Raw genomic sequence first — 14494 nt, 5'->3', positions numbered from 1 at the left:
GTAACTAACCTTGTTTGCTAAGGAGCTACTTTCTGTTGTATTTTAGGCGCCTGCTTGCAGAAGCTGCTCTCCAGAGACTTGACTTAAAAACAGCAGAACAGGCCTTTGTCCGTTGTAAAGATTACCAGGGAATTGAGTTTGTAAAACGTCTTGGAAACCTTCAGAGTGAATCCATGAAACAAGCAGAAGTTGCAGCTTATTTTGGAAGATTTGAGGAAGCCGAGAGGATGTATCTAAACATGGATAGAAGGTGTTAACGATACTGATGTATATTTTTCAGCTGAGTCTTTGGAATTCTCTACTCCTTTGGGAGCTGGGTCATTAAATATATCAGGACTGTGATAGATACTTGGATATCAGGGAATATGAGGATGTGGGAGGAGCTGTTAGGGTCCTTGAGGGGCCTTCTGGCCCCAGGCCTAAACTGGGAATCCCCAGCTGGGGATTATGGATTTGTGTCCCATCTAGTTCACACTGTTGCACCTTTTAATTTTTTTGTTATGATTTGTATGGATGGTTTTCAAAACTGTTTTTCACTGTATCTCGGTACATGTGACAATAATAAACCATTTCCAATTTCATTTTTTAATTATTTGATTAGTTTTGGCAGTGACAAGTAATATTTATGGAGATTATACTTCATGTCTATATGTAACTATTGTCAATTCTTTCTTTAGGGATTTGGCCATTGATCTAAGGATCAAGTTGGGAGATTGGTTTCGAGTACTGCAGTTACTAAAGACTGGTTCTGGTGATGCTGACGATGCTCTGCTTGAGCAGGCTTATAATGCTATTGGAGACTATTTTGCAGATCGTCAGAAGTGGTAACAAGATGATTATACAAAATGATTTAATTAGAAATAAATTTAGAAGGCCTGGTGTTCCATGGATATAGTTTTGCAAGTCTATGCAAAATTAACAGAGATCCTAGAAAGACATTAGTATCAGCGTTTGTATAATTTCTCTGGTGATTCTACTTGTCTTCTGAAAAGAGATTTGTCAATTATAACTTTAAGAGATTTTCAGGGACAGTATATTTTTGGCAACAGCAGTAGACCATTGCTCCATGTAAGCTATCCTTCCAATAACTTTTACATGTCCATATTGTCAATGTTTTGCTAATTTCCCCGTATATCCTTTCCCAATAGAAATTTGTCCAGTCACTATTTTTCTAGACCAAAAATCCCCAGGAATACAGGGTTGCTAATTGGAGCTATTAGATGGTCGAAGAATTAATGAACTACATTTCAATCTTGATGTTTCTAAAATTTGTATCTATATGGATACTATGGAATAATGCAAATTTTATACAGAAAATATACATTTTATTCTCTTTTGATAATGTAGATACATTTAGTCATCTATTTAAACATACTATATGGAAATTTCAGATACCAAAGATCATTCAGAATAGATGCAATTTAAAATCCTTTTACGTTAACAGGATGAATGCAGTTCAATATTATGTTCAAGGACGGAATCAGGAGCGACTGGCAGAGTGTTACTACATGCTTGAAGATTATGATGGTTTGGATAAACTGGCCAATGCCCTTCCAGAAAATAATAAACTGCTTCCTGTAAGTGAGAATAATGCATTCTTGTTGGAATGAAATGTTCAGGTTCATCTCAACATAAAATTAGGATAAAATAAACCTGTTAAGTAAATTCTATGTAGAATTTAAAGGTGTGATATATTTTAAGTGAAATGTTAAGGGAGCAAAGAATTTTATTGTAACTAGTGAATCAAATTACAAATGTAAATCATTAATTGATTTGTGATTAGTCCATCATTATTTGCAAAAAGATCATAATTTAAATCTTTGCTACATATTTATAGAGTCATTGAGTACTATAGCACAGAAACAGGCTCTTTGGCCCATCTAGTCCATGCTGACCTGATCTTCCAAGTCCCATCTACCTGCACCTGGACCATATCCCTCCAAACACCTTCCATCCATGTACCTATCCAAACCTCTCTTAAATATTACAATTGTACCCGCATCTACCACTTCTGCTGGCAGCTCATTCCATACTCGCACCACCCTCTGAGTGAAGATCCCCCTCAGATTCCCCTTGTATGTTTCATCTTTCACCCTAAACCTATAGTTCTAGTCTCACCCAACCTTGGGATAAAGCCTGTATGCATTCACCCTATCTATACCCCTCATAATTTTGTATACCTCTATAAGGTCTCCCCTCATTCTCCTGCACTCCAGGGAATAAAGTCCTAACCTATTCAGCTTTTCCCTATGACTCAGGTCCTCAAGTCCTGGCAATATCCTTGTAAATTTTCTCTGCACTCTTTCAAGCTTATTGATATCTTTCCTGTAGGTAGGTGACCAGAACTACACATGGTACTCTAAATTCAGCCTCACCAACGTCTGGTACAACCTCAACATAACATCCCAACTCTTGTACTCAATACCCTGATTTATGAAGACCAAAGTGCCAAAAGCTCTCTCTATGATCCTACCTACTTATGATGCCACTTTCAAGGAACTATGGATCTGTATTCCCAGGTCCCTTTTGTTCTACCGCACACCTCAGAGCCCTACCATTCACTGTGTAAGCCTTGCCCTGGTTTGTCCTCCAAAATGCAACACCTCACACTTTGTCTGCATTAAATTCTGTCTGCCATTTTTCAGCCCATTTTCCTAGCTGGTCAAAATCACGTTGCAAGCTTTGATAGCCTTCCTCGCTGTCCACTATGCCCCCAATCTTGGTGTCATCTGCAAATTTGCTGATTCAGTTTACCATATTATCATCTAAATCATTAACATAGATGATAAACAGTAACAGACCCAGCACCGATCCCTGCGGCATACCACTAGTCACAGCCCTCCAGTCAGAGAGACAACTATCTACTACCGCTCTCTGGCTTCTCCTGCTAAGCCAATGATGCAAAGGGAATTTTGTGTAAGTTTATATGTTGATCACTAATTGCTCCAAATTAGTCAAACTAAGTGATTTGGATATATAGGTCAGCTTAATTATTAATATTTGGTAATTAATTTCAATTGACTGGTTGATTTAACTGCTGTTAACTTTTTTAAAGTTAGCTACATTTGTTTTAAAGGCAAATGGTTTATTCAGCAAGTTGTTGTGTTTGGGGAAACTTTTTCAGAGGGTATGGTTTCATTAATTTCAGAAGGAAGGATACATATTTCCTCTCTTCCCAAAATAATGTTTTCAATGCCACATGATTTCTTTTGATGTGATAGTTTTGTCATTTAAACTAGTAATTAACATTATGTGCAGCACATACAGATGTTTTTTTGCACAAAGTGATTTCATTTGAAATTCAAATTTTGGTATCTAAAGTTGGGATAGAAATGAAAATTATTAGTAAGTTTGAACTAGTTTATTTAAATGATATAAAGAATTACTAAAGTTATTCATACTATATGTCATTTATGTTACATAATTTATTTTAATATCTACACTGGTCTAGGATGGCATCATTTCAAGTTAGATTTTAATAACATCTGTTTTAAATAGTTCTCAATTAAAGTGCATTCAAAATATATTCCACTTGTTTCGGAAGGAAATTCTTGAAATCTTCAGTCATTTCACTGGAGGTGAAAATTAGATTTTCATCATAAAACATTTCTTTTGTCTCCTTTTCCATTGGGAATTTCTGTAACAGATGCTGGAAAGAAGTTTCTTCAGCCATCAAGATCTATAACTAGTCCTTTTATACAGTTGTTAAGACTTTTTTTGACACAACAGATTCTGTGAATTCTTTGATTTTTTTTTGCAGGAAATAGCTCACATGTTTGTTACTGTAGGTATGTGTGAGCAAGCTGTATCTGCATTCTTGAAGTGTAACCAAGCCAAAGCTGCAGTTGAAACCTGTATCCATCTGAATCAGGTGGGATAATAAGATAGAACAGCAATTTATCATTTAATGACATGGTTTTCTAATGAGTATCTTCATTTTAACTTTGTTTCCTAAAATATAAATGTTTAACCTTGTTACCTATTCAACCAACCAAACCAGTATTATTGCTAAAAGAATCGTCAAATTACCCACTTGATGCTTCTTCGGAGCCTGCTATTTTATTCTTTATTGATTATTTATCCAATTTTCTTTCCAATGTTATAAAAAATATGCTTCCCATTAATAGGCAGTATATCTAAAATCACACGACTTGCTTATAATGTTTTAAGGTTCTCAAGCACCCTGGTTTTATTTTGCCAGTCACCTGTGCCTTCTAATCAGGAACTCTTCTTCCACTAAAAATAGTTTCTCCTGATTTATTTCATTAAAACTCCAAGGTTTTAAATACTTGCATCAAAATGCTTCTTGGAGTGTATTCTTATTAAGGCCTTGATACTACTTGCTTTTGTTTATAAAACTAAAGAGATGCCTTTTTTAAAATTTAAAAAAAAGTATCAACATGTTCTACCACTTTCAAGGAAGTGTATGCAGACTTGTATTTTCACATCCCTTTCAAATTGTATCACTGTTTCTCTTAAAATTAATGGCCCAGAAGTTATGGATGACTGAAGCAATGCTGCTTGACTGCCCAAGATGGAAGTTTCCTACAGAGATGTATTATTCTCTGTGGTGAAAATTTAACCTTTTCTTAAAGCCTGTTGTTAATGTTGTCAGTTCAGTGGGATCCCAGCTGTAAAGCACTAGTGAATTCATCAAATTGGTTCAGCAACCAGTCACTTTTTGAAGTATTCTCACAAGCAGTATATAGGAAGCAAAAAGCCTAATTTTTATTTATCTATTAAACATTTATACATGGGGTTAAATCTTCGAACATTAGTTATTTCAACTTGTACATAAATTATATCATAAATGAACTTGACAAAAATGATTTAAAAACCTAATTTGATATTTGTGTGAGAATTATAATACATAAAATGAGTTTGTAAAGCAGTAGTTATGCCTCAATAGTTAAAAAAAAATGTTGGAATTCCTTTGGCAACATAATATTTTAGCTGAATGTCTGATCAATTCGAGTGACTTTTGATTGTGATGGTGAAGGCTCAAACAGTACAGATTGTGGAGGAGTAATAAATGACTAACAGTAATGTTGAAATTTCTATGTTACAAGTAGGCCATTCAGCCTTTTGCAACTGTAATACCAGATATGTACAGAAATTCTGAAGTTACTGTTCATTTGCTTGTGTAATGAAGGTGAATAAAGAGTTTCTGCTTTGTAATCACTATTACTACAACATCTGGCCTGTTTAGAACACTGCTGTCTGCTAAATGTGGGCATCTTAGGGGCGGCACGGTAGTGTAGCGATTAGCGCGACGCTATTACAGCGCCAGTCATCGGGGTTCGATTCCCGTTGCTGTCTGTAAGGAGTTTGTACGTTCTCCCGTGTCTGCGTGGGTTTCCTCCGGGTGCTCCGGTTTCCTCCCACATTCCAAAGACGTACAAGTAGGTTAATATGGGTTTAAAATGGGCAGCGCGGACTCGTTGGGCCGGAAAGGCCTGTTACCACGCTGTAAATAAAATTTAAATTTAAATTGCATCTGAATGTTTTTGTCCATGAAATGGGTTTATTTTCCTGATGTCTGTTTTTACATTATCTTGCCTTTCTGCCATATTTGAACATCTGCAAAACTTTGAAGTTGATCTCTATTTGCAAGCCATTAATAAAAAAAGAGTTGTGTTTGCAACATCAGCCTTTGAGGACAGCACTGCACACAGCCCTCCAGTATGATAAACTCACACTGATCAAAGACCTTCAGTTTTGCTAACAAGAATTTTAATGTATTTGCTGTTTTTAATTTCAAATAATTATGCTTGATATTGCCCTTATTTTGATAAGTTCCAGTCTATTTCTAGATTAGGAATGACTGATTGATATGGATTTAGAACAAAAGATAATATACACACTTAAACTAAATGAAGGATAGTAATTATCGTTGTCTCAGTTTATAATTGGCTTTACTTGCGCACCAAAAGCGGGTGAACTCCAATTTCTCGGCAAATGTCTAGGTGTGATATAGAGGGAAAATTGTTGTGATAACTCTTAATGCATTTGATTTATCACAAGGAACAACTAATATAGTAATATCTTCTTTTAAAAATAAATTCAGTGGAATAAGGCTGTTGAGCTGGCCAAGAATCACAATATGAAAGAAATTGGATCCCTTTTGGCTAAGTATGCATCTCATTTGTTGGAGAAGAATAAAATCTTGGAAGCCGTGGAGCTTTATCGAAAGGCCCATCATTTTCTTGAAGCTGCAAAGCTCATGTTTAAGGTAAAGCAACGATCTCGTACCATTGGCATAACTCAACATATTTTTGATTTCTTGTAGGTGGATAATGTGTTTCATGTCTTCGTATTTGTACACTTCCCTTCACATTACCAAAAATTTAAAAATTAGAAATATAGCACAATGAATTCCTACAATTAGTTGTGAAGATTTTGTTCTATAATATTATTGACCAGCTTTAAATGTAATGTCTTCTGGAATGATTTGGTAACAGATAGTTACATTTAATCAAATGATACATACTGAATATCAATTCAATGTGACCAGCTGGTGCACAATTAATGATTTTATTTGTGACTATGGGGCTTATTGTGGGTCTTTTGTTCATTGGGAAACCAGCCTTTTTTTATGCATTTGTGGATTGAGGGCGTAATTGGCAAGACCAGCCTGTATTGCCCATCACTAATTGCCTTTTAAGAAGGTATTGGTGAACTGTATTCCTGAACTGCTGTGATCAGTTGTTATGAATGATCAGTGAGAAAAGATTCTTAAATTTTGACTTGAGGGCAGTGAAGGACCAGTGGTGTTTCCAAATCATACAGTACAGAAACAGGCTCTTTGGCCCAACTGGTCCATGCCAACCAAGATGCCCCTTCAGGCTAGTCCCATTTGCCAGCATTTGGCCCATAACCTTCTAAATCTCTTCAATCCATTTACCTGTCCAACAGTCTTGTAAAAGTTGTTATTGTACCTGACTCAACCTCTTCCTCTGGCAGCTGATTCCACATAGATACCACCCTTTGAGTAAAAAGTTGTCCCACAGGTTCTTCTTAAATCTTTCCCCTCTCACCTTAAACCTGTGTGCCCAACTTTTATACTCAATGCCCTGAGTTATGAAGGCCAGTGTGCCAAAAGCTGCCTTCACCACCCTGTTTACCTGTGACTCCACTGGCATATGCTGACATATTGACTTGGAAAGGAACGTGCAGGTGATATCTGTTGCCCTTTTTGGTGCTGCTGAGTTGCAGCATTGCATCTTGGTGACAGCACAGACTTAAGGAAGAAGTGAATGGTAAAGTTAGCAGCATTTTCATGTATGTTGATGTTCCTGATGTTTTATTAGGTAGTACTAATTCAGGCAAGCTGATAATATTTGTTATAATCCTGACTTGTGTCTTGTAAATGGTGGTACAGATTTGAGGAGTCAGAAAAGAGGTACATGATACTAAATTTCTGAGTTCCAATAATTTGTATGTCCTGTCAAGTTTTTGCTTAGTAGTGACCCTGCCCCCCCCCCCCCCCCCCATATCCCTGTAGGTTTGTGGGCATCATGGAGAAGGAGCATTCAGGATGGCACTGAGCACCTCTTGAGTCCTTTGGTCAGGAGCATTCAGAAGTCCAGTGTAAATGGCAGGAGGAGTGCACCACCTCCCAAACAAGCACATCCTGCCTTTCTTCAGCTTCTTCAGAATCCACAAAATTGGAGTGAAAGCAAGTCACCTTCGATCTTGAGAGAAATTTAAGAAAAATGAATGGATACCACTTCACCATTAACCAAGTTTAATGAAATACCCTATTATTACGTGTGACTTGTGTTCTGAGTAGTTATTGGCAGTCTCCAAAATAAAGTTAGACCAGTGGATGTGTTGTACATTTAGAACATTATCTGTATTAGAGGTTTTTTGTTCTTCTAAATTTAGTTATACTGTGTTTGCCTTTTAGATTGCTGAGGAAGAGGCAAAAAAGAGAACCAAACCATTACGTGTTAAAAAACTTTACGTGCTGGCTGCATTACTCATAGAAGATTACCATGAACAGATAAAGAATACACAAAGAGCAAAATTAAAAGGCAGGAGATCGGAGGTAATGCATTCTGAACTGCTATTAATTCAGTACTCTGTATGTGTTTCACTGATTTTATAAAGTTATCAACTTAAATTTAAACATGAAAATTAATAAACTACAGATACTAGAAATCTGAAATTTTTTTTAAAAAGTGCTGGAATCAGCAGCTCAGGCAGATCTGTGAAATGAATTCTGTTGGATTGAAGCATTTAACAATGCAATGTTTACTATTTCAGGCTACAACAGCTCTTGCTGGGTTACTTGAAGAAGATGCCTCTTTGTCAGATAATCGTATAATTGACAATGCTTGGCGTGGAGCAGAAGCCTATCACTTTTTTTTGCTAGCCCAGCGTCAGCTTTATGAAGGCTATGTAGATGCTGCTATGAAAACGGGTATGTATCATTTGACATCAAACAGAATTCTGACCTATTGTTGGAATGCAATATTTAATCTGCTGGGGCAAAGGATGACTGTTTCTTCCTGCCAAGATTTAGAAATTCCATTGAAGTATATTAAGTAGCTGTTGCTTCTGTCTGCAATTGTATTTTGTGGTACTTTTTGAGTTGGGCTGCACAATACACACCAATAGCTATTGCACTCTGCAAAATTATAGGCTGTCCCTACTGTATCAGATCCGAATCATAACTGATCAGTCTCCATTTGAGAAAGAGCACATAAAACCTGACAAGCAGGACTTGGAAATCATTAATACATCCCCTCAGGCCATAAGCCCTGTGAACCCTGAAGGGACACTCCAAAATCCAATTGATTCTTTGGGACAGCACCTCAGTCGCACACATTCCACTTAATCAAATGACATGACCCTATTCATAAACCTAGGAAATATGGCTGGACAAATAGAAGGGCAGATTATAGTTTTGACTGTAAGTGGGCTTCTAGAAGTAGCCTTGCTCTCCATTTAGAATCCTGATATTTATGGTTTTAAAAGTGGGTATTTTGTTTTCAGTGCCTCAAGCAATTAATGCAACAGATTTTGTCTGGGGAATATTGTAGGAAATCCACGACCTCTCCAGGCTGCTGAATCTATACATCCATAGAGTGCTCAGTGACTAGCTTCAGTTATGTCCATCAGGGACTTTCTATAATGTTTCCTTCAATGGGTTTTTCTGTACAACTATCCTGAGATATTATCCTTCATATCAACATTTTTTCAAGCAAAGTTCTGGTGTTTAAACGAGGCAATGGCAATAAGGGATCATGAGGATCATTGTTGGTTCTTGCAATATTCAGGAATTTTCTGATCCAACTCCAAGCGACGTTGTTTCCCCAAAGACTGTGTCTGGAAATGTGTTATGACAAAAATTTATCTGAACCATCTGAAATAGAAAACTGAACACCATCATTTAAAATGACATCAATTGTGTGGTATTTATGCAATGTCAAGTTGAAAACAAAACAAATCACATTACTTTTGGAGAATTGGTGAATTCTCTTGGATATGTGGATTGGAACAAGTTTGGGTTTATTGCTATAATAACCTTATACACTTCCATAGGTCAACTACATTCTGTAGCTCTCTCAACATGGGATTTGATTTTGTGTATCTCAAGCATGTGGTTTGTTTAGTAGCTGCTTCAATTACTTTCAACGCATAACAAAATTTATCTTCCTGTTGGTAGCAGTTTTACATTTAATCTTTCCATTTGGCCTTGTAAGTTAATTGAGCCATAGCAGGAGAGGTGATCTAAAGCTTGATCAGAAAGGTATGTTTTAGGATCATCTCAAGGGAGAATGGATAGATTTAGGGAAAGAACTCCAGAGCTTGGGACAATCTTTACTCCATTAAGTCCAAGGATTAAGGTTTGAGCATGTATGGTAGACAAGTAGTTTAGTTATCACAACAGTGGGCCATCTCTTCTCTAAAACTGGTTCCTATTCCAGAATGATCCTGAAATACAAAAATAACCTCCCAGCCCTTGTAAAGTGCCTCTGTCACATCCATCCCAACCTTCAAAAAGATGCAAGCAAGTTTGAACTTCTCTGTCATTAAAATTAAGGCCATCTGTTCAGCTGTCTCTGGCTCTGGCTCTTCCATTTCATTTTTTTTCAATAGGGAAAGTTTGATCTGGTGGGTTAAGGTTCACCCAAGTCATAGAGCTGAATGTGTAGCTTTCTCACCTCACCCCAACTCATTTCACTCAAATTTTCTTTCTGGCCACAATATTCATTGATATGGTTAACTCCTCACTCTGCTTACAAATTGCCCTCCTCAAATACATTTTCAATTCTTCCTCTCACCCAGCTCAGAAATGCCAGCCCCTCAGAATTGAACCCTCAGTTCTCCACACTACCAATCCTGTCTCCAGTTTGTCTTTAGTCCCCATCATAATCACACACTCCATTCCTCTTCCTGAACCAGACTGTTGGCAGCTTTGCTGCACTTTTCGATCCTGTATTTTATCATCAAAACTACCTACATTTACCTCTGAAATATTATTTATTACTGCATCAGCTCACCTCAACTTTGCCTCTGTTAGCTCTCATTTTATTTTGTGATCTGGTTGTGATCAACCGGCAATATTAATTCAGTTTCTCCATAGATGCTGCTTGATGTGCTGATTATCTCCCACATTTTTTTTATATTTCTTAGAACAGTTAGTGTTAAGGGTCTTTTCAAAAAATAACATTAGGGTCTCAATAGCAGATTGAGGTGGTTGGAGGAATATGCTGTGGATTTGAAAAACAAAACTTGCACAAGTAAAGTCAGAAATTCCAGTTTTGTTGCACATCAAAGGTGCTTTTAGATATGATCTTTTGCCGCCTTTGTTTTAACAAAGGTTTGTAATTGCTTTCATTTTATTTTGTGATCTGGTTGTGATCTTAACGTGAATATTGAGTAAACCTTTGTACAAAACTGTTGCTTCATGGTTTTGTTTTTGTTGAAACAAAATCTTTGTTTCCCATTTAAGATGAGGAATAACATTCTAGCTCAGATGTTGGGCCCAGCATGATGACCCTCATCTTGCAGTTAACCGCGAGACAACATCTTAATTTAAAATGTAGCATTTCTCCTGTTCCAGCATCAGCTGGTATTGCCATTGAAAATACAAACACCTGTATTCTTCAGCTAGATCAATTTCTATTTCAAAGAGGATCAGCTGAATTTGGAAGAGCTGATCCAGCACTTTGGGTTCTTTTGAATCAAGTCAAAGCTAGTTGAAAATGGGGTCAAGTAGGTTTCTGCCTGAGAAGGATGGGGAGAGGAACATATTTTAAGTATATACAGAATATGAGAAAGTGTAGGAAATGGTGACGCATGAAAGAATGTGATTTTTTTTTTAAACTGTTGTGGTCAGCTCCAGTATGTACAGTTTGGTGTCTGCGTGAAAGGAGTATTTGCAGAAGAAATTTTGTATTCTGTTAGAAATATACTTTTCCTGCTTTGAGTACCTTCTACAGTACTGTCATGCTGTTAATCTTGTACCTTGCTACCACAGTGGAATGTCTAATGTGTTTTTTTATCAATTGTCCCATTTTACTCTGGTAAACCATCATGGAGACACTGATTTATTTTGTTAAGCAGTCTGTTACATTTTAGGATGCTACAGATCCAAACAGAACATCCAAGTGAATAAGTGCCAGGTACCATAACCAAAATGGTTGGAACTGAGCTGCATTTATGTGCACAATACCTTTTTTTCCTATAGTGCAGAGCACTGCATTGAACATGTAAATTTAGTTATTATTTGTCAATATTGCCCTGTTTATATTGCCCTTTTGATGAACATGGAATTGAAGTGAGGATAATAATTAAAAAGTATTTTGCTGCCATAAAAATGTCTAAAAAGAAATAACTCATAGTATGCATTATTAATAGAATTGGAATTAATATTCAAAATAATTAATGCAATGCTTCACCCTATAGAACAGCTAATATATAGAGATTGGGCCAAATATTGCTCCCTCCTGCCTGGAATCACTGCCTTTATGGAAAGAGAGGCCCTACCCCACTGGCCCAGAGCATGCAGGATTCCAGCAGCATGGCCAAAATGGTAACAAGGCTTTCGCTGGCACACTGGGGGGAAAAAGTCCTGCCCCAAAATGCCCAACAGTCAGCTATTTTGGTTTTTTATTAACTTTTAAATGTCTCTGACATTCAGAAATATTTTGTCTAAAATTGAGGAAGCTAATTTTACAAACTTAACTTTTTCTTTACATTTACTAAAGCACCTAAATACATTGGAAAATATCAAACTAAATAAAATTTCTTTCCTTAAAGGAGCTTGCATTTCCTGTCCTTCCTAATTCTCAGCCCATTATTCAACTGAAATTGATGGGATCTTGCATCCTGTGGCACATCTGACAATTAAATGGACAACAAAACTGGTGTATTTACAATAACCAATACATATCTTGCTATTTTTCCAAAAGTCTCTATCAGATACTTGGTTAGTTTGTAGATTTATCCCTTTATCAAACAGGTATTTTAATTTTATTTCCTGTAATTTTATTTCTTGTCATAAAATACATTTCACTTTGTAAATTTGCAGCACTTCATTTACGGGACTATGAAGATATAATCCCATCGGTGGAGATTTACTCCTTACTGGCATTATCTGCTTGTGCTAATCGAGCCTTTGGGACATGTTCCAAAGCTTTTATCAAGCTTGAATCTTTAGACATGTTAACACCAGAACAGAGACAGCAGTACGAGGACCTGGCCCTTGAGATCTTCATCAAGCACAACCCTAAAGATGGCAAGAAATCTGATCTCGACAGTCTCCCTGAAGGGTAAGTACAAAATGCTTGATAGTATTATATTGCAGAAAGGTTTTGATTGTGTTGAGAAGTAGCATTGATGTCCCTTATCAATAAGGAATAAAAGAAAAGTTGAGGGAGGTAACTGAAAGCACAGTCACTAAGATGATAAGAATATTAAAAATGACAAATCTGTTGCTGCAATTTTTCTGAAATGTCTTAGATTATACATGATGATAATAAATCATCAGTGAGAGGCAGCATGATTGTGAATGGAAGCATCTTGGAGGCACAGCTACATGATTTCCCTCAATTGACATTGAGGCTTCAAAACAGTGCAGCTTGCAGACAAGGGATGCAGACACTGATGGTAGTTGCTGCACTAAGCAAGCTGATAGTTTTTTTCTGACAAATGCAAAGTTCTTTATTGATGCTGAAAGTGATGAAGAGTTGATGCAAAGAGAAAACTGTATTGAATTTGCATCTACATACTGTATTGTGACAATGTATTACTAAACCTATTGAAAACTTATGAAAATGTGTAAATGTTTTTTTTCAGCAGAGGAGAAGGAAAACTTCCAACTTGTATTGTGACAGGACGGCCAATTGCAGACTACCAATTCTGGATGTGTGGCATCTGTAAACATTGTGCTCACGAACAGGATATCAGCAACTACAATTTCTGTCCCCTATGTCATAATCCTGTGGGATAAAGCAGCATAGGCTAAAAATACTTTCAACCTCATTCTAAATGAACATTGCAATGTCTAATGTAGAATGGTGTTAAATTTGTATTGAATTTCTCTGCCTCAAAAATATTTTTCTGAAAACATGATTTACTTATTTTATGACACTTCTCATGGAAGTACCAGTACAGAGGAATGTAATTAATTATATGCAAAGAATGTTATAATAGAATACTTTTGACAGAACCAGAGTTCATTCCACTTTCAATTTTTAAAAAAACCTGATTATAGTGTTTACTCAGAGGTGAATTTTAATGTGACAACTTCAAACCCTTATTTTAACATTATTCCCACAACTAACTCTCACTTCACCCCCAACCACTCTTTCTTTCCCTTCACTCCTCCCACCTCTCCCTTCACACCAACTAACCACCCCCAAATCTCTCACCTCACACTCTCGCTTCACCCCACCCTGAACACTCACATTCTCCCTTCAAATCCCCACACATACTTAACACCCCCCCCCCCCCCCCCAACATTTTCTCCACCCTGCCATCTCACACACCCATTTCACACCCAGGCTCACTCACTCTCACTTTACACCCCCATCACTTACTTTCTCTCCCTTCACTCCCCCCAACTCACTCTCACTCCACCCCCATCAAACGCACTCACTTCACCCCCTCGCTTCGCCTGCCACCACTCACATTCGCTCCCTTCAACCCCCACCTCACTTCACTCACTTTTCCCGACCTCACACTTACTCCACCCCTCACATTCTCTGCCTTCACCCCCCACCACTCCACATTCACTCCAGCACACACTTCACCACCCCACCTCTTACTCTCTCCAACCCTCCCACCTCACCACACCCCAACTCTCACTCAATTTCACTTCACCCCCATCTCATACTCACTCCACCTCGCACCCCAACCTTACTCTCTCGCTTCAGCCCCCACCTCTCACTTCCATACCCCAACCACTCACATTCTCTCCCTTCACCCCCCCCCCCAATTCACTCACTTCACACTCCCATTTCTCCTCACTACTCACATT

At 37.4% G+C, this 14494-nt stretch overlaps 1 protein-coding gene across 5 annotated transcripts in view; it reads left to right on the top strand.

The window, feature by feature from the left end:
- wdr35 (WD repeat domain 35) overlaps nucleotides 1-13688 on the top strand; it is a 60650-nt gene extending 46962 nt beyond the window's left edge. For 3 of the 5 annotated variants that reach the window (XM_052025001.1, XM_052024999.1, XM_052024997.1), the window contains 9 exons: nucleotides 47-250; nucleotides 678-824; nucleotides 1445-1577; nucleotides 3761-3871; nucleotides 6068-6232; nucleotides 7910-8050; nucleotides 8269-8425; nucleotides 12545-12785; nucleotides 13312-13678. In XM_052025001.1, coding sequence (XP_051880961.1) covers nucleotides 47-250; nucleotides 678-824; nucleotides 1445-1577; nucleotides 3761-3871; nucleotides 6068-6232; nucleotides 7910-8050; nucleotides 8269-8425; nucleotides 12545-12785; nucleotides 13312-13465 — 1453 coding nt within the window. In that variant the 3' untranslated portion in view covers nucleotides 13466-13678. Of the gene's footprint in view, nucleotides 1-46; nucleotides 251-677; nucleotides 825-1444; nucleotides 1578-3760; nucleotides 3872-6067; nucleotides 6233-7909; nucleotides 8051-8268; nucleotides 8426-12544; nucleotides 12786-13311 lie in introns of all 5 variants that reach the window. The other 2 variants (XM_052025000.1, XM_052024998.1) reach the window with 2 other exon arrangements.
- Nucleotides 13689-14494: the final 806 nt, after the last annotated feature.

Source organism: Pristis pectinata, chromosome 10 (assembly GCF_009764475.1).
Source record: "Pristis pectinata isolate sPriPec2 chromosome 10, sPriPec2.1.pri, whole genome shotgun sequence".
NCBI classification, from domain to species: domain Eukaryota; kingdom Metazoa; phylum Chordata; class Chondrichthyes; order Rhinopristiformes; family Pristidae; genus Pristis; species Pristis pectinata.
This window is presented reverse-complemented; position numbering and strand designations above follow the sequence as displayed.